The sequence below is a fragment of the Lissotriton vulgaris genome, chromosome 3_1 (assembly GCF_964263255.1).
Source record: "Lissotriton vulgaris chromosome 3_1, aLisVul1.2, whole genome shotgun sequence".
NCBI classification, from domain to species: domain Eukaryota; kingdom Metazoa; phylum Chordata; class Amphibia; order Caudata; family Salamandridae; genus Lissotriton; species Lissotriton vulgaris.
Window position 1 is genome coordinate 1,743,099,423 of NC_141689.1, and position 24,580 is coordinate 1,743,124,002.

General features: G+C 48.3%; 1 protein-coding gene across 1 annotated transcript in view; it reads left to right on the forward strand.

Annotated features, from left to right (window-relative positions):
• Positions 1 to 24,580, forward strand: part of NAA15 (N-alpha-acetyltransferase 15, NatA auxiliary subunit) — a 778,287-nt gene that overhangs the window by 301,852 nt on the left and 451,855 nt on the right. Inside the window, exon 5 of the mRNA XM_086962172.1 lies at positions 15,879 to 16,013. Within this exon, the coding sequence (XP_086818298.1) occupies positions 15,879 to 16,013 (135 nt within the window). The remainder of the gene's footprint in view (positions 1 to 15,878; positions 16,014 to 24,580) is intronic.

Below are 24,580 nucleotides of genomic sequence, written 5' to 3' on the forward strand. Positions count from 1 at the left end.
GTTTTGTCATAGATAGGATCTAGAAGTGCCTCAGCACGTAACCGCCATGTAAAAGGATGTCGCACCCCAGCCGGATCCCTTAACAGTAGACACACCGGATTATGATCTGATAACGCACGAGCGAGAGGCGCCACCTCAACCACCCACTCCATGAGCTCATTTCCAACCAACCAGTAGTCAAGCCTCAACCAACTTCAATGCACAGGTGTCGCATGCGTACCATCCAGCCTATCTGGATTGCGCACTCTCCACACATCGCGCAATCCAAACTCCTCCATGGCTCGCAACACATTCTTGGCAACTCTCGGGGTGCGGTGCGTCTCAGGGTTAGATTTATCCAACTTCGCAGCCAGGTACGTATTCAAATCTAGATAACAGGCGCATCGGGCAATTCTCTCAGCTGAGCAAAAACACGAGCCACGCACGCTGGGTCATCCACTATGGGGCCATACGTATTCACAACAATGATCAGCGTGCCGCGCAACTTCCCACATACCAAAGCACATCTGCCCTCATCATCTGCGTATGTGTGCAACATCTGAAAGTCTACCCCTCTTTTAATCAAGATCCACACTCCCCTTGCATAGAAGGAATATATGGCAGGAAGTTGAAAACCTGCCCACCTGCCCAGTGCCCCGCACCCCGCATGTGGAGCTAGGTGCGTCTCCTGTAACAGCGCCACTTGTACCCCATGTCTGTTCAGGTACGCTGCTACTTGCCGCCCTTTTTTAGGGTAATTAAGGCCCCGAACATTCCAAGTTAGCATTGCACAGTGTTCAGCCATCAAACATACTTTGTCTCAATAATAAAGGTTCATGACATAGTCCTTCGGGACCTTACCCAAACCACCGCAGAACAACACCAATGTCTTACATGGTAAATATCAACTTTCGCATCTGTGAGCAAACCCAATGTACAACAAATCAAAGACCTACAAAAACCACAAAAAACCCGCCACCCACCCCCCCCCGCCGCCCACTCTAACCTCCAAATCAGGTCGAGACCAGCCCCCCCACCACCCTTCTTTCAACAACCATTCGGGTAATACCCACTGGGGGAAGAAGCACAGCAGCGTATACATGCACGTAGGTGCGGCCGCCGGGACTATTTCCATCGTAGTAGCGCTGAATCGCTGTCAGATATTCAACAAAAAAAAAACAATAGTGCACCGCCGCGCCCTGGATCTCCGGGAGAGCAACATGGACGGCAAGAAACTCTCGCCCGTCTCAACACTGCAAACCAGCCTGAACACCCACGCCCAGCCCACTATGGAAAGAGCAATAGGCCCAATATCATTGCCATGAAATGTTAATAAAGTACAGCAATAGCCATTCTATCAGTCTGCGTCCTCTAGCCCAGATGACGCTTGCTCAACAGATGTCCGTTGGTCCCGTGGTTTAACCTTGCAGATGTGCTTCGTAAACTTCAACGCAGATTTGGCATCTGTAAAGAAATGTGACTGTTCCTCATGCGTTATTTTCAGCTTTGCAGGATAAAGCATAGCATATGGCACCTTCGCCTCCCGAAGCAGCTTTTTCACTGGGACGAATTCACGGCGCGCCGACTGGACCATCTGGGTATAGTCCTGGAAGGACAGTGTGTCGCCCCTGTACACCACCGATTCCTTTGCCCTCGCCTCTCTCAGAATAGAATCTCGGTCCGCTTAGTTGAGTAGCCTAGTGATGATCGCCGTGGCGGTGCACCTGGTTTTGGTCTGGGTCCCAGGGACCTATGCGCCCGTTCCACAATCATCACACTGGACAGAGCAGTACCAAAGAATTCCCGCAGCATGCTGTCAATGAAAGGCTCCATCTTGGATATAGGGGTTGTCTCCGACAGGCCAAGAATCCTTACATTATTGCGTCTAGACCGCGCCTCCAAATCTTCGTTTTTCGCGCTGATCACTCCAGGATCTTTTCCATTTGGAGGAGCTGCATGCGAGTCTCAGCCTGCGCGTCGTGACCATCAGACACCCTGTTCTCCAGAACGTCTAACCTTTTTTCATGTTTGTCTACCTTCTTTTTCACTATGCCCAGTCTGGTCGCCAATGCATCGATTTTGCTGTCTATCGACTTCATACCTGCGCGCAGCTCAAGCAGTATCGTGCGGGTGTCAACTTCCGTTTCGTCTGGCGTTGACGTTGCACCCCCAACCTCACCCTGCTCATGCAGACCGTCCGCCGCTCGCGTTAGTCGCTTATTTTCAAATGTCAGCTTGGCCTGCCTTTGCTCAGATTTGCCCATGGTGCCACACAGTGCGTCCCCGCCGTCCGACACCCCCCTCACCTCCGTGTTTCAACTGTTAGTGCGAAGGTCATGATTGAGTGGGGGGCCCCGAGTTCACCTCCGTGTCTGCACACTGTGTCTTGGAGTTTCCACCTATCCTCGTCGCTGAAGCAACCAATATGACCGTTGTCTCCGGCCTCGTAGCAGCGTGTCGTAGCAAAGAAATGGAGGTGGCCACCAATCACCGCCCAGCCGTCTGTGCGCATCAGCAGTGGGAATCTACAGTGCCAACCAGGCCCTCCGCCGCCCACGGTCACCGCCGGACCCTCACCCCGTCCTCCCACTTGCCCCCGATCGAGGCTCGCTCAGGGACACAGCAATGTCGCCAATAGGTGGTGCCCCACAGTTCCCACAGGCAACACAGAGCCCAGCCAGTCACCACGTGCAGCGCCGACCCAACCACAGCTCCCAAGGCCCCGCCGCGCAAGGCCCACCAGGCACTGCCGCCTCCCTCTGGCAGTATGCCTCGCCAGCCCCACGCCAGCAGACCCACTGAGCCCGATCACAGCCTGGGCCCCACTCACCAGCCTCAGCCTTATGCTACACTGCTCAGTGCACTCAACAGGTCACAGCGTCTCAGGAGTGGGCCCTCGACGCCTCCCTGCCAGTAGCTCCCTCCGCCGGCTGTCTGCAGCACCTTGTCCTATCGAGGCCGGATCCGCCACTGACCCGCTCCCGGTCTCCAGCTACGCTCCGCCCCTCCTGCCGAGCAACGCTTCCAGACCCTTCGCTCCACAGCAATGTCACCGCTGGCCTGAACGGAGCAACAGCTGCGCCCCCCACCTCGCAGTGTCTGCCTGCCAATTTCTTCACTCCGCCGAGGTAGATTTGAAGCTCACGTTAACAGTTCCAAACGCGGCGCCACCATTTTGTCCTTCACCGCTCCGCTCTCCACCTTCAAGGATTCGGGGCACAGGCGCGGCGCCCAGACTCTCCTCACCAGCTCAGTTTACACCGCCGCTCCCCAGGTGTGTCCACGGCCCATTTTCAGCGGGGTACAGGATGGTATTTACCCGGTATTAGGTCCCGGCGTGCGGAGCTCCCTTACAAGGCAGCCATTCCGCTACACGCTGTAGCCACGCCACCCCCGGTTTAACTGTATAGTTAAAAAAAATACTGTTACAGCTTAAACAAAATATTGCAGAGGTTGAGGGTTTTTTTTTAAAGTGTCGAATTTATCCCAAAAAATCTAGAGCCCCACACTCCTTTAAACCTGTAAGCAGACACTCGTTGTCCAGCGCATACAGCGCGCCTGCCACGTGTGATCGGATGTTGTCTCTAAAGCATCAAATTTAGCTTTTAAAAACGGGGCCCCACACGCCTTTCAACCCATATTCAAACACTTGTTGTGCAGCACATACAGCGCGCCTGCCACTTGGGATCGGATGTTGTCTTTAAAGTGTGCCATTTAACCTTTAAAAAACGGGGCCCCACACGCCTTTCAAACCATATGCAAACACTCGTTGTGCTGCGCATGCAGGTCTGGTGCTTACTATAGAGCAGCTCCCAGCCTAGCATATGTGGTTTAACAATTACCCTCCCAGATGTAAATTGTGGGGTTTTGTTGTTGTTGTGCAATCTTACCAACGTCTGCCTAACACAAATCAGACAATGGAGCCACCAAATCTATATGTAGTACGGGCCACCACTGCCCTCACTCAATCAATCTATCTATCGCCCTCACTCTGTCTGTCGCCCTCACTCTGTCTGTCGCCCTCACTCTGTCTGTCGCCCTCACTCTGTCTGTCGCCCTCACTCTGTCTGTCGCCCTCACTCTGTCTGTCGCCCTCACTCTGTCTGTCGCCCTCACTCTGTCTGTCGCCCTCACTCTGTCTGTCGCCCTCACTCTGTCTGTCGCCCTCACTCTGTCTGTCGCCCTCACTCTGTCTGTCGCCCTCACTCTGTCTGTCGCCCTCACTCTGTCTGTCGCCCTCACTCTGTCTGTCGCCCTCACTCTGTCTGTCGCCCTCACTCTGTCTGTCGCCCTCACTCTGTCTGTCGCCCTCACTCTGTCTGTCGCCCTCACTCTGTCTGTCGCCCTCACTCTGTCTGTCGCCCTCACTCTGTCTGTCGCCCTCACTCTGTCTGTCGCCCTCACTCTGTCGGGCGCCCTCACTCTGTCGGGCGCCCTCACTCTGTCGGGCGCCCTCACTCTGTCGGGCGCCCTCACTCTGTCGGGCGCCCTCACTCTGTCGGGCGCCCTCACTCTGTCGGGCGCCCTCACTCTGTCTGTCTGTCGGTCGCGCCCTCACTCTCTGTCTGTCTGTCTGTCGCGCCCTCACTCTCTGTCTGTCTGTCGGGCGCCCTCACTCTGTCGGGCGCCCTCACTCTGTCGGGCGCCCTCACTCTGTCGGGCGCCCTCACTCTGTCGGGCGCCCTCACTCTGTCGGGCGCCCTCACTCTGTCGGGCGCCCTCACTCTGTCTGTCTGTCGGTCGCGCCCTCACTCTCTGTCTGTCTGTCTGTCGCGCCCTCACTCTCTCTCTGTCTGTCTGTCGGGCGCCCTCACTCTCTCTCTGTCTGTCTGTCGGGCGCCCTCACTCTCTCTCTGTCTGTCTGTCGGGCGCCCTCACTCTCTCTCTGTCTGTCGGGCGCCCTCACTCTCTCTCTGTCTGTCTGTCGGGCGCCCTCACTCTCTCTCTGTCTGTCTGTCGGGCGCCCTCACTCTCTCTCTGTCTGTCTGTCGGGCGCCCTCACTCTCTCTCTGTCTGTCGGGCGCCCTCACTCTCTCTCTGTCTGTCGGGCGCCCTCACTCTCTCTCTGTCTGTCGGGCGCCCTCACTCTCTCTCTGTCTGTCTGTCGGGCGCCCTCACTCTCTCTCTGTCTGTCTGTCGGGCGCCCTCACTCTCTCTCTGTCTGTCTGTCGGGCGCCCTCACTCTCTCTCTGTCTGTCTGTCGGGCGCCCTCACTCTCTCTCTGTCTGTCTGTCGGGCGCCCTCACTCTCTCTCTGTCTGTCTGTCGGGCGCCCTCACTCTCTGTCTGTCTGTCTGTCGGGCGCCCTCACTCTCTGTCTGTCTGTCTGTCGGGCGCCCTCACTCTCTGTCTGTCTGTCTGTCGGGCGCCCTCACTCTCTGTCTGTCTGTCGGGCGCCCTCACTCTCTGTCTGTCTGTCGGGCGCCCTCACTCTCTGTCTGTCTGTCGGGCGCCCTCACTCTCTGTCTGTCTGTCGGGCGCCCTCACTCCCTCCATCTATCTATTCACCACAGCATCACTATGCGCTACCACAGCATCAATCTGTGCAACCATTCAACAACTGGTTCAAATATGTTCTCTTCATGTTACAAGCTTTATTACAAATGTCACAAAAAGATGTTAATATTTCACTTCTGTTCTTGGATTTGTCACAATAACTACACTAAACATAATCTTCACAAAAGTTGACTAAAGTTTAAGCTATTACCATTATAAATTACAATAACTTTTATTTAAGTATTAATTATTTGAAAAAATTAAAAGCCATTGGTATTTGTAATATCAATACATCTAAGTCACGTAAATACAACACATAAAGCGTTACAAATGCTATAGGGGTCACATTTGCGAAAGTTATAACTATTGCATTGTAAATGAGTTATTAATTTCGCTATTTTCAAAACCCCATAAATAAAAAATGTAATTTACAATACCAATAGCTCAAACTTTCCTAATGCGAGGCCTATTGCATTGCAAATGCTTGTTTTCCTTTGAGAATAGCAACGAATCCATTGCACTTGTCACGGATGGCCTGTTTGGGTGCCCCAGCAGTCAGGCGAGCAGTGGAGTATGTACATGTGGAGGCTAACCAGGGCTTGAGCCACGTTTCAGTAACAAATAATAGATCGAGATTATGATCTATTATTGAAGCTGAGGGTTCAGAAGAATGTTTACATAGGGAGCCGGTAGCTGCATTCTGGACCAAGTGACTAGTACTTTGGTGAACTGCCAAATGTGTGTGTGGCATCCCTTGACTATGCAAAATGTGAAGCTTATCTTTAAGGGTTTGGGGTAAGGAAGAGGCGTTATTGACCTGTCATATGTAATCCTGCAATGCTGTAGGAAGAAGAAGAATCTTGGTTCACGAGCTAAGGAGGTGTCTGTAGGCGGCCTGGCAGTACCCCTGGGCTCTCGGCTTGGACAGTTGCAGATGTAATGTAATGTAATGTAATGTAATGTATGTAATGTAATGTAATGTAATGTAATGTAATGTAAATAAATTTATTAAGCGCGGTTGCTGCCCACGGGCGTCCAAGCGCTGAGTTCAGATGGGTTAGCCTAGGCACTCCTTCGGTGCGCATCGGTTTTTCCTTTATAATCACATGAGGCCCTATTATGTATAGGGCCCACTTTCCCTGTTTGTGTTACGGCGCACCTTCAAACAAGGAATGTGCGTCTATTAGGTTAAATGCGGTGCCCTCAGGACAGCTGCGAACTTGGTACTGCAGTGGGGGCAGCGATTTCAAGTGGAAATACCGAGCGGGTGCTTCGAAGTCCATCCGTGTGTCCCTGTGCCAGTAGGGTGACCAACCGTCCGTAAATTTCACGGACAGTCCGTAATTTCGGCCGTCTGTCCGTTGTCCGTGAAGGATTCTTTAACGGACGCCATTTGTCCGTAATTTTAACTGGTCGCGCAACCGACAAAAGCTTCCACCCACCTCCCTTCTTGACGGCGATGCTGCTGAGGTCGGGTGTAACAGACTCCGAGGCAGTACAAAAGCTCAAACACCCAGCAGCATTGGAGAGGCACAGCGGGATGGCAGCCCTCACACCTTCAGCCCTTGATGAGCTGTTAAGAGGTGCTGAAGGTGACAGAGGGAGGGGCGGCAGCTTCGGAGCAGGGGCATCTATTCAGATGCAAACAGCACTGAATGCGTCTCGTGTACAACCATTTCTTGGAATATATCATTCTTACCCCACTTGAGTAGATTACAGTGCTGGTTAGACAGAGCGTGCAATTTAAAGCTGTCCGCATAGTGCGTCAGGCATGCAATAAAAGTGGCCCCAAGTTTTTAAGCAGTACATTTTCCTAAACATGCTCTGTAGAGATTCTGCTAAGGCAATGTTACTTCTGACTTTTAATGATTAAGTGACAGTGCAATCAACACTGCAATGGTTACATTTTGGTAAATAAACTGTGCAAGAAATTAAAACCATCACTGTTTAAAAAGTTGTGCTAGTGTGGTGCAGTCGAGTTTGTTTTAATATGACTGCGACAAGAGATTCCTCATGAAATAATGATGTACTTAGTAAATACTATTTTGTACAGCACTCAGCTGCCTTTATAGCTAGATTTGTGCCGTTACAAACATTGTCTGTCAATATGTATTGGCAAAGTAAGAAGGTCTGGCTTGTAAATTAATGTGGCCCTTCGTTGATGGTGTGCGAGTGCGGGTCGAGTATTGCAGATGGATGACTCAATTATAGAATGAGTCAAAAAGTGGATGAATTAATGCACAGGTCCATATATGTATGATGAGTGACACAGTAACTAAATTCCACAATCCATGAAGAGGCACTCTTGTAAGCCAGACATACTGGTTTTGCCAATGCTATTTTTACCAGGTGACCATACTTGTACTATTACCAACTATCTGCCTCCCTTCAACAATGGACCCTGTCTTGCTCTTATGTAACATTGTGATTTAATATAAAAGCCTGTGCTTCCTTCACACATCCTCCAGGAGCATTTTAAACATAAGGTGATGTGGGCGTGGAACAATGTGAAGCACTGTGGACGAAATTTGCTTTCCAAGCTCAGTGCTTTTCAAGAATGTCTTAAATCCATGTTTGTGCCCTTCCTCTGAGCCCCATGCCTGACCGGTCAGCATGCTCGCCTGTTTGAGATCTGACCTGGAAGATTTTAACTCTGCAGACCTGAAAGTCAAACAACCAGTTTACAATTTACGTTATGTTGTTATGTTATTTATTGTGCAGCAAATTTCTAGCATGTTTTCCTCATATATTCAAGATTTCTGATGATCAACGAATTACAGCAACAATTATCTAAGCAGTCATGCTGGCAGGAATGAGCACCCCCTACTGAGCCCCATTGTAAGAGGGATTTCCAGAAACTGCACCCTGGTCTCCTCTTTTGAACCCGCCTCCCAGGAGTCACAAGGACAGAAGATTTGAAGTTTGATGGAGGGGGAGGGGATAGGAGGGGGGCAATAAATGGAACACAGATCGAGATAGCCAATCATGTTAACCTTGCCCCATGGCGTATGTCCCCAGGAAGAAGCAAGTCATGAGGAAGAGTAGCTAAGCAACAGGGCCACTAGAGATAGTATATATCAGCTTTCATTAAAAAGAAGGTTATGGCACTTGCATGGAGGCAAAAGCTCTGAAATTAATTGTTCCCATCTTCTCAGTACATCATGGTGCGCTAGCCTTTTTGCTGCTTGTTTGTTCATTTACTGGACCCCCTCTCTGCCCAGGCCTGTACTCTTCTCTTGCCTGCTCATTCTTCCCAATCGCCATGTGTCAGGGCAAGCTTCGTTCAATTTCAATAAACTCTATAGTTTAAGTAATTAAGCATTTTACTGGAATCATTTTTATTGTGCAGATGTAGATAAAACAGAAGTAGTCAATAGCATGGGTTGGAAAAGCCACTTGTTCAGTAGACTCAGCATGCTGCATATCCAGTCAAAGTGTCACATGATTTAGAAGGGTCATTCAAAGTGCGTTAATATCTACACTCCTAGTAGCTACTGCCTCCTCTTACCAGGCTATGAAGCTGCATGTGATTGAACTTTAAAGCCAAGCTGACCAAGCTCATGCACTGCGTTCATTGAACAAGGAAGCACTTGTGTGAGACATTCCCTTTCTGCCCAGGGTTCCAAACATCCTAGAACCGGCCCTGATTACACCGAGGCAGCACGTGCTTCACTTCACAGAGCTTAATTACTGTCACTAAATTGTAAACAAACCTCGATTCTTCAAACATGCAGTCTATATTGTAATAAAATAGAGAAATGGCACAATCACACCCACACTGGTTAACAAAGTAAGGAGGACAATCAGTTAAATCAGTTCTCTTGGAGTATCTCCTTTCAGTACTGTACATCAGTGTGGGGGGAGGGGGGCAAAACTAACATTTTGGAAACAGAGCCTGTCTTCTCGTTGTCTTGTCCAGGAGGGGGTGAGGAGCCCTCCGCCACCCTGGAAGAGACCAAGGTGATATTAAAATACTGCATACCCACCCCTGTGTCCACCCCGGTGGATCCTGTTACCCTTCCAGTGATGGCTCTTGTCCCCCCATGTGGTGGCTCCTGTCACCCCCCCTCCCCACCTGTGATGGCTCCTGTCCCCTCCTGTAGTGGATCCTGTCTCTGCCCTGAGTGGCTTCTGTCCCAGTCCTGAAATGGCTCTTGCAGCGAAGGTGAAGTTCTTGATGGGCCTCTTCTCAAAAAGGCTCAGCTCAAAATTAATATGAAAAGGTAGGCGAGTGAGTAAGTGAAGGGATGGCTGGATGAATTAGTGAAAGGGGGAATGGATGAATGAAAGATTGAATAGATGGATAATAGGAGGGGATGGATGGATTGATGAGTGAGTGGAAGGATGGAAGAGAGAACACGGAAATAGCTGGATGTATGGGTGGAAGGGTAGCTGGATGGGTAAAAGGGTGGATGGATGAGTGAAAGGATGGATGAGTGAAAAGGTGGATGATGAGTGAGTGGGTGGATGGATGAGTGAAATGATGGATGTAAGGATGGATGAGTGAGTGAAAGGGAAGGTAGATGGACAAAATGATTAATAACACGAGACCCCCACCTAGAAAAAAGAAACAACAACCAGGCCTCTGGAATAATACTCCAATTACTGGACACTATCCTTGTGGTTCCTGCGTAGCCTGTGCCACTACAAAGCCAACAAAAGAATTGCAACTACTCCCAAACATGTTATGGAAATTAAAAAGACACACCAACTGTAACACCAGCCACGTGATATATATGATCACGTGCCCGTGCAACATGAGATATATTGGGATGACATGCCGAAAAGCGAAACAGAGACTCAGTGAACACAGGAGTAATGTAAACTGTCCGAAAAGCACAACCAAGATGTCATCACACTATAAAGAAAAACAACACACTGTCAATGATCTCCACTGGGTGATCCTGGAAAGCCTTGAGACAATCGACAGAAACGCGGAAAACATACTGTTCGAGAAAGAACAGCGTTGGGTTCACAGGTTAAAAACAGACACCTTGGGCCTGAACGATTCTGTTCCATGGTTATCTCTCAACAGATGATCTGAGACTTCAACTCTCAACAATCCACCTAAATAGGGTAACCCAATGGCCCAGTATCTCTGCCCATCCTTGGTGATCATAAACCATGTACTCCACTAATGATCCCAAAAACAAGCCCAATACTGTATTTCAGGAAAGACCCATCTACCAAAATCTCTGCATTCTACCTCAAAGCGCAACAACTCATGAGCCTCACAAAATAAACAACGGTTCCTTTATACACATAATTCCCCCTTTTTTTAAATTTATGCACTCCTTTATTTACCAATAATAATGGTGGGTTCTATTCTAAAAGAGACCTTCGGCATACTACCGAAGTATTTCTTCTATTTCCACCGCCACGGAGTTAAAATCAACCAGGAACCGCATCACCCTGTAGTTCCGGGTGAGGAAAGGCAGAGTCAGCACATGCTGCCAGGACCGAGTAAGAAGGCACTAAGGTACTGGGAAAAACTAGACGCACTCAAGAAACGGGAAACCGTAAGTAAATAAAGCGCACTCGATAACTCCCCCCTTTCTGATACCTTGCAGTAAGGCCAATCTCGATCAGCCTAAATCCCCGAGGGAGCAATTTCCGAAATAAGACAAGGTATGCGCATTTAAAAGAGCGCGCGCAGCGTATTGAGCATGAATGCAACCACGCTAAACCAACGACTCGTGGTAAACCTCATAGGCACCATTAGCACGCCTTTAAAACCCCATTAACCACATCCTTGGAATACTTAGAATGTATGCAGTGACACAAAACATCCGCACTGTCTAGCGTATTTCACGATAGACCACGCACAGTGAAATGGTTAGAACTATGAGCACTTCACTACAGTATTGTCAGAACTATGGGCACCTCAATATAAGTCGAAACGAAGCATGAGAATGGAAGAGTTGACGCCCGAAATGAGTATGACGGGAAGTATTGCCATTTTCTAGTTCCTTATATAAAAATTAAGGTACTATTGTACATAATTATGTGTTTTTCCATACCCTTTCTCCCTATTTGTCGCTGTCTGTGTGCGTGTTTTTTACATTTGCAGGTACAATGAAACCTTAAAGTCGCGAAGAATCAGGTCAATATTCCTTTATTCTTCTCACAATTTTTTTCACTTTTCACTTATCCCCATTGGTCCTGACGAAAGCCTATAGATCTACTGACTACCAAAGGCTGAAACATGTTGACCTCTTTTTAACAATACCAATGCAATGCACTAGAATCCCTCATCAATTCGCAAAGTGCATCCATAATTTTTAACTACAGTCCGAACCCAGACTTATTAAAGTGTTCTTGTCTGGCCTTCCGGATTTTTTATTAATCACACCACTACCCCCCACTTTCCACGATCACTACTGCCTTAAACCTCAAGGCAAACCTCCTGGTGGAGGGTGCACAAGACAAAAAATGACTCAATGATTACGCACGCACGTGTAGAAAAGCGGGGACACAGTATATACCGCAAAAGAGAGACCATCACTATTAATATACACGTGTATGAGAGTCATATATGTTTGGGAGATACCAGGTCCTTGACTTGTGAGCCCAAGGTTTAAGCAGGACCAGTGATCCTTTCCCCCTTCTGTTTATAAAGTTACCTACGGAGACTGAAAGGATTCTCCCTCTGCCTCCACCACCCCCATGATTATACAAAATGATTAATAGACCAGTGAAGGAGTGAAAGGATAAATGGATGAGAGAAAGGATGGATGAGTGAAAGGGTGGACAGATGGATTCATGAGCGGATGAGTAGATAGATGGATGGATGGGAGGATGGATGGAAAGAGGGTGGGTGGATGGATGGATGGAAGGAAGGATTGCTAAGTGAAAGAGTCGATGGAGAGAGAAAGGGAGGTTGATGGATGACTGAAAGGGTGGATGGGTGGAAGGATCAGTGACTGGGTGGATGGATGAGTAAGTGAAAGGATGGCTGGATGGGTGAAAGGGTAAATCGCTGGATGGATGAGTGAATGGATGGATGGGTAGAAGAGTGGATGGATGAGTGTACAGATGGATAGGGTGAAAGGGTGGATAGATGGATAATGGATGGATGAGTGAAAGGATGGATGAAAGGATGGATGAGTGAAATGTAAGATGGAAGGATACATGATGGATAGGTTTGCAAATGGCTGAATATGTCTAGATATGGCTGGGCTTACTTATATACAACTGCGCGACCTCTGATGTGTCTGCAAAACTTATCCAATTGTCCTGAAGTTTTGTCCTGAATTTTGACCTCCTGTCCTGAATTTGTGTCCTGAATTTTGACCCTTTGTCCTGAATTTTTACACTCACCGTCCTGAATTTGCACCAATGCCAGTTGGTCACCCTATGTGCCAGTGGCAACCTGAATGCACTTTAAAAGGGAGAAAGAGATCCTGCCAGCAGACGGTGCAGTGAGAGACTGCACCCACTTGCAAAGGGATGTGTGTGGGGGGGCGTATGACCCCCTCCAGAGGGCTGCCTTCAGGAGACACACTGACAGTGCACCACCTTTTTGTGGCGCACTGTCAGAGCACCTCACGACAACTTATATGCGCCCATGTCTATAGTACGGCGATGACGCATAGATTCACTCATTTACATGGGGCCATGCAAATGAGGGAACGGCCTCTCTGGATAGCTGGCACTATTTGTGCGCCAGCGCTATCTTTATTACAGAAGGGGCCGCACAAGCGTCAGTGGCCCCTCCTGTAATGCCAAAGTGCTGAGGGTGGAGGGGTCTGCATGAAGCAGGCGCAAATGCCTGTTGCGCTCCTGGGGTACTTCTGTAAAACGGGTCCAGGTTTCTGCACATGCTCAGTGAGTCAAAGAAAGTAAAGGTATGCAAAGAAAAAGTACCAGGTCGTGAATATGAAAGTATCAAATTCCCTGTTCATCCTGAGCTTTTAGATTGGTTGCCGACTCAACAATATAAACACAAATAGTCTAATTCATATGATTAATACAAGTAGTGCTAAAAAAGTGAATAGAATATAAAAGTTAGTAATAGTCCCCACAAGAAATGTGTGCAAGACATGGTAAAAGCTAAGGAAGTTAAGGTAGTAGTGTTGTCTGCATTTTAGAGAAAGGAAACATTTACCACAAACTCAACCAAATCATCCCAACCTTATCTTCAAGATTATTAAAACTTTATTATTGCTTGATGATTCGAGTAAGTTTTAAAATTCTTTAAAATTACTATATCCTTATGTAAAAAATTTTGGAGGGAAAAAATTCCGGAAGTACTCTGGAAGAAACTAAGCATATGGGGCATGCCAGATCTACTCTGATCACCCAGCTGTACACATACACATGGATGTGGATGAAGATACATCAAAGTATCCAGGAAGATTCCAACTAACAGTGGTCTGAAACAGGATGCATACTAGCCCTATATTCTTTTTAATTTATGTACATTGGCTTTAATACTATGCATAAAAAAGGGGGGTTAATCTTTCCCAAACTGGATTCTGTACACGTTCCAGCCGTGCACTATTCAGATGACATGGTTGTCCTGGACCATACTCCCATTGGTCTTTCACGTTCCTTTGCTTGTCTACACAAGTACATTGCTAATAAGGATCTAAAGATAAACGTATCCACAACTTAAACCATCTTCTTTGTTCCATCCAAAATCGTATGCAGTTGTTCTATCAGCAGAGACCTATTTGATGAAGCGGAGGCATCTCTTTTCCTGGGGTGCTTAGCCAGATGAAAACGTGCCACAACTCAATATAAGGCAGAGATAAACAGGGCATGCTACGTGCAGTACTAACTACGCCAGATGTATTTTAAATTAAGTAGCCCATGTGTAGATTCTATCCTGGAACTGTTCAGAGCAAAATTCTTTCCATCTATTCGATATTGCTTCTTTTCATATCGCTCTACATTAAATAAAGATCCGGAGACAATCTTGTCCACCGCAGTCTGATATGGTTTGGGGCTTCCAAGTATGTTCAAGTCAGTCAATTAAGATTGGAATTTAGGCTTACTAATTTAACTAGGATGACCGATTCTACTTTTCATTAAATAGTGTCTGGGGAAAAAAAAGCTGTAGTAGGCCTGCTCAAGAATTTCTTAGGGAAGTAGTGTTGTAGTGATTTAAAAATGCATATTACGAATGTCATCACGAATCTTACCAGAATTATAAACAATTCAAGACTTAACAAAGATTAGAACAGACATCAAAGCTACATCTCCCTCAAGGAAATAGCCAAAGAGTTACTCGAAAAATCTGAGAAAAGAATTACATTTATACAAATCAGGTTCTGCCTTCTCTCAGGAGACGAATGAGTGAGCTGGAAATAACAAGGCTCAATGCACTGTAAATAATATAGCGGTTGTAACTATAGTTGTGAATCATTCCCTCTTAAACTCCTTGTCTCCTCTTATTAGGGCTCAGAATTAGTTTATTAAGGCCCTGTTTCTTAAAATTGGGGATACACACTATTAATGAAGCGACTGCATTGTGTGTGCTGGGTCAAGATGTACAGCAATTCTGCAAATTGGTCAAATATTTTGACCTTGCTATCGGAGAACTTGAAAGGTAACGGATATAACCCATGCCCTGGCTCGTAGGAAGGGAAGCATCCCAGATTAATGCACACTGTCACTTATGAATTGCACACCTCCTTTGAAGATTTCTTTCAGAACGTACCTAGTCATATATTTTTGGAATTTTTAATGTCCCTATGAATTTTAAATATTTTTTCCAAGAAGCTGAGGAATATTTATATATTTAGTTTGGCTTATAAAAATATTGTAAACTTGGTTTTCAGTGGGAATCGGCACCTGTGCACTATTGTTTTGACCCCTTTTGCAAGGATATTAAAAATGTATTTTTTGATTTATTTGTACTGACAGCTTGTGCATTTTAAACAATTGTATTTTAATTGATGAATTCATGCGAATTTGTTATTGTTTTAATTAATCACAGCAGACGCAACAAGATGGTGGAAAGAGTGCTGAAACTTTTCAACCACTCACCCCCCAGTCACAGATCTGGGTTTAATCCATAGTTCTTTTGCTCACTATGCCACCCCAGTTTGGACACAGCCATATGCAAATCAGCCTTGACCCTGCTCCTCATGAGAACAGTCCAGCCCGATCTGCCATGCCAGGTCCTCCATGGACCGGAAACAAGCATCCTAGGACGGGTTTCCGGATGTTACTCATCAGCCAGGCTCGCTTGAATCCAGTGGCACAACGAGCAATCACACACATAATTGTTTGAATAAAAATGCTGGCTGGTTAATGTTAAAATTAATTTCCATGATTGCAAAGTTTTTAGTCCCTTCCAGAGCATGTGTGCAGTAAAACGACTGCTTTATGTTTGCTTAAGTGATACTATGCTGTGTAACTAATCTATTTAGTAATGAAACTCAATTTATCTTTTAGGAAACCAGGTACCAGTTGCTTCAGCTTCGACCTGCACAACGGGCATCCTGGATTGGTTATGCTATAGCTTATCACCTCTTGGAGGATTATGAAATGGCAGCAAAGATTTTAGAAGAATTCAGGAAGACCCAGCAGGTAGTGGCAAAGAAAGTTGTCTGCCCAAATATTTATGTAACCTAATTGAATAAATCTTAAGACAGTGCCATCACTGGAAAACACGGTTAAATGTTTAGTTGGCCAGGTAAAAGTTTCATAAACGTGTTAAAAAAAGTTTGAAGTGATTTCGGGCATTAAGTGAAGAGAAACCATTTTCGAAGCATAAGCAGATGTATCTGATAAACAGCTTTCGCTGGATCAGTATCATACTCCATTTTTAAAAATTATTTTTATCAACTTTGTGTTTATGCAGCAAGTTCTTTCATCATCACAATCAACGATAGCTGTACATTTGGAATTATACTAATACATATTGTGGTTTTGGTAAGAATCATTCATTTCACATTGACAGTCCATGAGAGGACCACCACCTTCCTATATCCAGTCATGTTTGTGAGGACACCCATGTGCAACATAAACTTTTTCTTGTTGTTTTACACACCAATCTTCTCCTGTGTGCCACTGCTAGATTGAGGGTGGGTGCGGGTAATCTCCACAAGTTTACCACATACCTTTTGGCCACTATGTAGGAAGGTGGATATCTGGCTAAGGTTGCCCCCAACTTTTTGCCTGGTGTTTTGTTTGTTTTTCGGCTTAGTTGACCTGGGGCCCTGATATTCAGGACCCCAGGCCCACTGCTCTCTCTGTAAAATGGATTCCATATACCTTAGGTACATATCTAATTGGATACTGAGTCACCTTATCAGTAGCTGTACAGTGTACCCTAGGTACCCAGGGCGTAGGTGCACTCAGGAGCTACCAGGGGCTACAGCATGTACTATGCCACCCCTGGCTGGCCATCCAAATCTGACACAACTGGCTGATCGATCAGCTGGGGCAAGGTGGTGTAATCACCCTTTGCTTTAGATATAGTATCCCTATATCTAACCCTAAAATGGACACATATCCTCCTATCAGTCACTCCTATGGCAGGCCTTCTCAATCCTGAAGGCAGAGTGCTTGGAATTATGTGAGATGGTGCTCTAGCATGAGTTGAGCCTGTCCGCAGCTTTCGGAACCAAGTCCTTTAGCTGTTTCCATGATAACGCTATACCATATACTCTTAAGCGCATTATAATCCTTGCGGTTATTGCCAACTTTGGTATAACGTTATCAAAACATGTCGAGTAAGGTGTCATACGAATTGGAATACTACCCCCTCGCCAATTCTGGCGATGGGGGTAGCATTCCACCCTTCTAGAGGGACACGACATGTATGTAACTGTGAAACCTGGTTAAAGTTAATTCGAGCCTCAGCATCACAAAATGGATGCTGCCACCACAGACACATGTCTGACCTCCTGCTGCTGGGAGTCCTTCCAGCGAGGGAGGCTTGGACAAAGGGTTTCCTGCCTTGGGAGGTGCTAGCACCACCCCAGACAGGATTTTGTGTATTAGGTAGGACAGGGCTGAAAGGAATGAGACATGCCTGGGGCACACAAGGTGCCCCTGTGCATACACCGGTCTAAACCAGTTCCTGGGGCACTCCAGCCCCAGAGCTGGCGCAAGACCGAACAAAGGATAGGGGGTGTAACCACCCCCTTCCTGGTCCCACCCAGAGGGGGGACCTAGTCGTAGTACAGCCCCCTTTAGCCGGATAAAGGTAGGAGCTGGTCCCATTCCAAATTAGATTATCCTGAACAACTTTACAAGAAGAAAATCTGGACTTGGACGTTCTGCTCCACAGAAGACTGAAGAAATCTCCCTTGTGGGCAAAGAGTGTCCACCCTGCACAAGCAGGCACCATCAGCGTCCAGCGGCTTCCCTTTGCCGTCTTCCTTCCCGGATCCAGACTTCAGAGCCCGACGAGACCCGGATTCCCAGACCTCTCCGACCTCTACCTACATCTGCAGCACAGCTGAGATCCGTGGGTGCGACGAGACACGTGGGACCGGCCATCTTGAAAGAAGCAGCACTTCGCTCCAGCACGACTTCCGAGGCATCCTCGTCCAAGTGCTTTGGGGACTGAGAAGCCCCGACCCCGAGCAGCTCCTGCACCGAAGATCAGCCCTCCAGCATCCACGAGATCTGCGTGGGGCCCTTCTGCCTGTTTGCTGCTCGACGCGTTGTCTGGTCACTTGCCGGCTGGCTAGTGACCTCCTAGACGACTAACTCCGACAACTTAACTGCTGGTCTGGTTGCTCCAGCCTGGCCCTTGCTCCCTTCCAAAAGAGGAGCACCCCGGACCCGCCTGGTCCACTCCAGACCCTGTTTCCACTCACTGCGTGGGTTGCCTTTGCCAAGGCCTGTTGACTTTGAATCCGAAGCCGACACCGCCGACAGCGAGAGCCTGCGTGGGACAGCTCGTGCCTCCATCCTGGTCGTCGAAGACACCACCTGGTCCACGTGGCTGCAGAGACAAGCGTCCCCCTTCACCTGATTGCGACAACATCTGGTTCCACTCCTGGTTCCACTCCAGTCACTGGCTTGTGACTTTGAACATTGTCCCCTCTGCTTTCAGGTTCTTCTCTTCACTGATCCGGACATCTTCCTCCTGACCGCCTGCAGCATCTTTTCCTCCAGGCTCCATAGACTTCAACGCCGGAACCCGACACGACTTGGCACCTATGCACCCGCAGCCTGTGGGTGAGGTAACACAAGTATTTCGGTGCTGAAGGGCAGCTTGACTCTCCTAGTGTCCAGTTCCACAGTCGTTTCAGTCCTATCTAGTCAGGGACGTCCGTACTCATCTTTTTCTTAAACTGTACTGTCCATAGACGTTTGTATGCATCTTGCGTGTGAGTTCACACTCTGCACACGCGCTCCGTGGGCCTCCTATTACTTACCTCAAGTTAGTATAGCGTGGTCCCAGCGATCCTACAGCCTCTGGACAGCTCCATTCCTAGTATTGACTTTCACATTCCACTTACCTAGTATATGGTTTGTCGTGCCCCCAGGGCACCATTGTAAATCGTGCAACTTAAACGTATTTTTCTTAAGAGATTGTCATGTGCTTAGCCCTCTGATCTCATAAAGAGTTCAGAGGTGTATGTTAGTTAATAAATACTTGTTTATTTTCATAACAACCTGTGTGGTGTCCTTTCACTTGGTATTAAAGGGGTTATATGTGGTAAAACAGCTGGCTTCACATGCCAAAAGAGTTTAGCCTAAGACTGCTTTGTCCATGCTACCATTAGGATAGCTGGTCTATAAGGTTGACTTACAACCAATCACCATAAGGGTTGTTTGGACTGATACAAGGTGATCACTAGAACTGGTGAGCATCATATATCAGGCCAACTTCTCACACACTAGACTTGCCATCTCAATAAAGGCCCGTTAAGCATGCGGCCTCCAAGTTCCTCCACGTGTCCCAGCAGTAAAATATGCAGGCTTAGGTTAATGGAATGTCACAAAACCGTTGAAATCTCCTGGCCTACCCCATCCCAGAAGGATCGCAGTGCTGGGCAGTACCACAGCATATGAAAGACATCAGCGGAGGAAAGTACGCAACGCAATAGATATTTGATGCGTGGGGAGATCTAGGCTGCTTGTAGGTAATTTACCTGGATCGTGCACAAGTGGGTGCCACGCAGGCCTACTACCAATCGTCTTCGTCCAATTCACCCACCCAGTTCACCCATTTCTGGTGAAGAGAGTCAAAGCTGTCCGGGGCAGGGATTATCAGGGAGCAGTAGATCACGGGTATTGCTCCTTTCCCCAGGCTTCACCGGAAAATCTCGGTGGGCTGTACTCTGGTATTTGAGTGTTTGGGGAGAGGTGTGACCGCAAAGCGTGCCACAGCTAAAGGAATCGAAACACTGTGTGTTGGCCAGGGCATAGTGGTCCTTCAGGTCCTGGAAGGACATCTGACTGTCTCCCTTATAAACATCCCTTAAGTATGTAATTCCAATGCGGTTGCAGTGGGGGAAGCCCTCGAAAGAAGAGAGAAGTTGAAGCCATGTTACCTGCCATAGGGGTGTCGTGCCCATTAGGCAGCGTTCCCACCGATTAAGGCATAAGAATCGACACCCAGGTAGAAGATGGCATCGTCTGGGGTAGCAGAGTGCCATAAAGGAGGCAGGGGGAGTCCCTCAAAGCTCACCAGGTGGAGCTCCAGGCGGTAGGTAGTGTCATCCCAGCCTTAACTAAACCAATCATTAATGGGTACCAATTGTGCATCCAGGTTGTACACATAAGTGTCACAACCCCCAATACCCTCGTCAAAGGGTTATTTGTGTGCTGATGGAAATGCCACCCTGGGATGTTACCAGCCCCATATAAAGGTTATAAGTTTAGAAGTCAGGGAGTGGAACCAACTTTGGGGAATAGGATAGGGGAAGTTCACCAGGACATTTAAATAGTGAGTAAGATGCAGCATCTTAGAGTGTGATTTGCCGCAATGGGTTGAGGGGTAAGTTAATCCAGCAGCACAGCCCTGATCGAAAGTTAGGGCCAGGTGATGGAAATGAAGGGCCAATGCTAAGTCCGGGAGATGGGACACGTGGATCCCAGATGAAGGCACCAGTATCACCCCTTGGCATCCCACTCACGTCTCCCAGAATGGGCTTAATCATTTTGATCTGGAGGCCAGAGGCTTCACAGTAGAGTTGAAGAACCTCTAGGCACCAGGGTTCTGAGACCTGAGGGTAACCAAGGAACATGAGAATATCCTCCGTGTATAACGCTATTGGATCTTCAATACCACTTACCCCACCTCCATCCTTGTTTCTGTGCATCACATTGTATAAGGCACGTCGGAGTTATAGCTAGGTCATATAATGGGGAAAGAGGGCAACCCTGGCGCGACCCCCGTTAGATTAGGGAGGGGTGGACAAAATACCATTCACCCGGACCTGTGCCTTGCGGCCATTATAAAGGAAGTGGACCTTCTTGTGGAAGGGTGGCCCTTTGCCCGCTCACAGGAGGACTGCGTCCAGGAAGTCCCAAGAGACTGAAACAGTATCGTACTTGAGAATATCGCATTAATATGCACTTTAATTTTGATGGTGATTTATTGCTTGCAGCTGCTCACAACTTAAAGCTCAAATGTCATATTATCTCATGACAGTCCCTACAGAACAAAATACACCTGTCTGCTTTTTTCTGAACTTCTTGTTTTTCCGCTAGTCAACTTTACAATCTGTGAGTAGACTATAATTACTCTCCCTTTTATCAAGAGGTGCTTGACAGTAACGCTGGACATGTATCCCACGCTAACCAAAGTGAGAGTGGCTGCTCTGTGACCCCCCCCCCCATACTGTAATGTGACTGGCCTCAGAGATACTGGCCTTTCCTGAAGCCTACTTGCAGACTACTTATCAACACATCTGAAAGAGACACGTTAGTGATAGATTCCTTACCTTAGAATATCCCCAGGCGTCAGACTGGATCCGGAAAGTTTTGCGTAACAGTACCCTTGCGCGTCGGTAGGCGTCGTCTGCAGCTCCGCGTCCGTCGTAGGCGTCGTGGGCGCCGTGATGACGTCGTCGGAGTACTTAGACGCCGGCTCCGCGTGCTGACGTCAGTTCTTCTTTTTTCCGCGCCAGCCAGCGCAGATCTGGAAAGAGCAGTTCCCTAGTCACTTTTTGACTAACCTTTTTGATCTTTTTGATCCATTCGAAGTCTTACGACTCGGAGGGTGCCGTTAGGGATGCCCGGATTCAAGCATTGCGACGAGTGCGACCGTACCATGTCGGTTACGGATCCCCACCGCTTGTGCCTGATGTGTTTGGGCGTCGACCATGACGACGAGGCCTGCTCCGACTGTCGGGCCTGTAGGAAGGTACATCCTGACTATGGTTGCCCCCAACTTTTTGCCCTGTGTTTTAGCTGGTTTTGGACATAGTCGACCTGGGATCCTGCCAATCAGGACCCCAGGCCTACTGCTCTCTCTTAAAAATGGATTCCATGTACCCTAGGTACATTTCCAATTGGTACTGGGCCACCTTATCAGACCCTGTAACTCAGGGCATAGGTGTACCCAGGGCTGCCAGGGGCTGCAGCATGTATTATGCCACCCCTGGCTGGCCTCCTAAATTTGACACAACTGGCTGCATGACAGCTGGGGCAAAGTCGTGTAATCACCCTTTGCTGTAGGTGTAGTATACCTATACCTAACCCTAAAATGGACACACAGATTCCTATCAGTCACTCCTATGGCAGGCCTTGACAATCCTGAAGGCAGAGTGCTTGGAATCGTGTGAGATGGTGCTCTGGCATGAGCTGAGCCTGTCTGCAGCTTGCGGAACCAAGTCCTAATAGCTGTTCCATGATATCGCATACCATATACTCTTAAGTGCATTATAATCCTCGCGGTTAAATGCTATCTTTGGTATTGCTTTATCAAAACATGTCGAGTAAGGTGTCATACGAATTGGAATACTAACCCCTCGCCAATTCTGGCGACGGGGTTAGCATTCCACCCTTCTAGAGGGACACGACATGTATGTAACTGTGAACCCCGGTTAAAGTTAACTGAAGCCTCAGCTCCACAAAATGGATGCTGCCACCACAGACACGAGTCTGACCCCCTGCAGCTGGGAGTCCTTCCAGCGAGGGGAGCCTGGACAAAGGGTTTCCTGTCAGGGGCGGTGCTAGCACCGTCCCAGACATGGTTTTGTGTATCCTGGGTAGGCAGGGCTTTACAGGAAGGTGACTGCTGAGTGGCACCCCGGTGCTCACTACGCATAGGCCGGTCTGAACCAGTTCCAGGGGCACACCAGCCCCTGGCCTGGGGAAGTCCGGCATGGCTGAGGGGTGTAACCACCCCCACCTAGTCCCACCCATAGGCAGGACCTAGTCACCGGGTCAGCCCCCGTTTTTAGTATAAAGATGGGAGCGGGCCCCCTGTTAAAATTAGATCATCTTTGGAATCAAGATACCACTTTCTTCGAAAGGACTTCACGATTTCTTCTTCAAGATTCTCCCTTGTGGCTAAGGAGTAGTCACCCTGCATCCGCAGGCACCATCCTAAAGAACACTGCGGTCTGCTGCAAGTCCTTCATCACGAATCCGACGACCCAGCTCGACGAGACCCGGCTTCCCTGGCACCTCTGACCTCTACTCACCTCTACAGCCCAGCTGAGAACCGTGAGTGCGACGAGACCTCAAGGGACCGACGATCGCCAAGACTACACGACATCTTTACTGCAAGCCCACCGTGTCCTCCACTGGTGAGTGCTTTGGGGTCCGAGAAGCCCCGACCCTGCGCAGCTCCAGCACCCAAGATCAGCCCCCCTGCATCTCCACGATCTGCGTGGGGCCCTTCTGCTGTTTGCTGTGCACCGCGTTGTTTGGCTACTAGCCGGCTGGCTTGTGGCCCTCTGAACGACGCCCAACGACTTCACGACTGCTGGTCTGGTTGCTCCAGGCTGGCCTTTGCTTCCTTCTTCAAGAGAGGCACCCCGGACCCTCCTGGTCCACTCCAGACGCCATTTTAGGTCCACCGCGTGGGCTTGAATTTGCCAAGGCTTTGTTGCCCAATCCTGGGTCCAGCGACGCCGACAGCTTCTATCTTCGTGGGACAGCTCGATCCTCCATCCTGGTCGCCGACAACGCCTCCTGGTCCGTGAGATCTTCGAGTCAAGCGTCACCCACTCACCTAGTCGAGGTGGCTACCATCCGGTGCCCTCCTGGTGCCCACTGACTACTGGCTAGTAGTCTCGAACTTGGTCCCCTCTGCTTTCAGGTGTCATCTATCTTCAAGATCCAGGCTTGGATCCGACTGAACTTTCTTCACTGGTCACCGGCCAGCATCTTTTCTTCCGGCTCCTGGTCCGTCTACGAGGATTCCCGACGTCTTTTCAGACCTATGCAGCTGCAGCCCCTGGGCTAGGTAACTTCGGCATTTCGGTGCCCCAGCATAGCCTCACTATCCAAGGGTCAGAATCTACTTTCGTTTTCTCCCTACCAGGTCGGGTTCGCCCGAGAACACTAACTTTCTAATTCCTAGCTACCATAGACTTTTGTCCCGCATCTCGCGTGAGAGTGCACACACTGCACCCGAGTCCCCTAGGCCTCCTAGACATAATCTAACGATTCCCTAGTCAAGTCCTAGCGATTCCAAAAGCTATTAGTACTGTACTTACCTGCTAGGAATTTCGCATTCCACTTTCAGAGTATATGGTTTTCCGTGCCCCTCGGGCATTTGTATATACTGTGCTAACTTAAGTATTTTTGTAAGAGTTTTGGTTTGTGCTTAGTACCCTGTCCTCATAAAGAGTACAGGGCTGTTGTGATCTTTAATAAATAACTGTTTATTTTCATAACACTTGTGTGGTGTCCTTTCACTGGGTATTCAAGGGGTATATGTGTGGTAAACAGCTGGCTTAACACGCCCTCTCGAGTCTTTAGCCTTAGACTGCTCGTATCCATGCTACTAGGATAGCTGGTCTATAAGGTTGACTTACAACCAATCATCAATAAGGGTTGCTGGACTGATACATAGTGGGCACTAGAATAGTGACCACTGCATATCAGGCCACCTTCTCACATTGGTGAGCAGCGGTTGGGATTTGAGCTTGCTGTTGTTTTACCACACGTATCCTAAGAATATCTTGTTGAAAGATCACATAAGTACTGTTAGGTACATATAACTAAAGCTT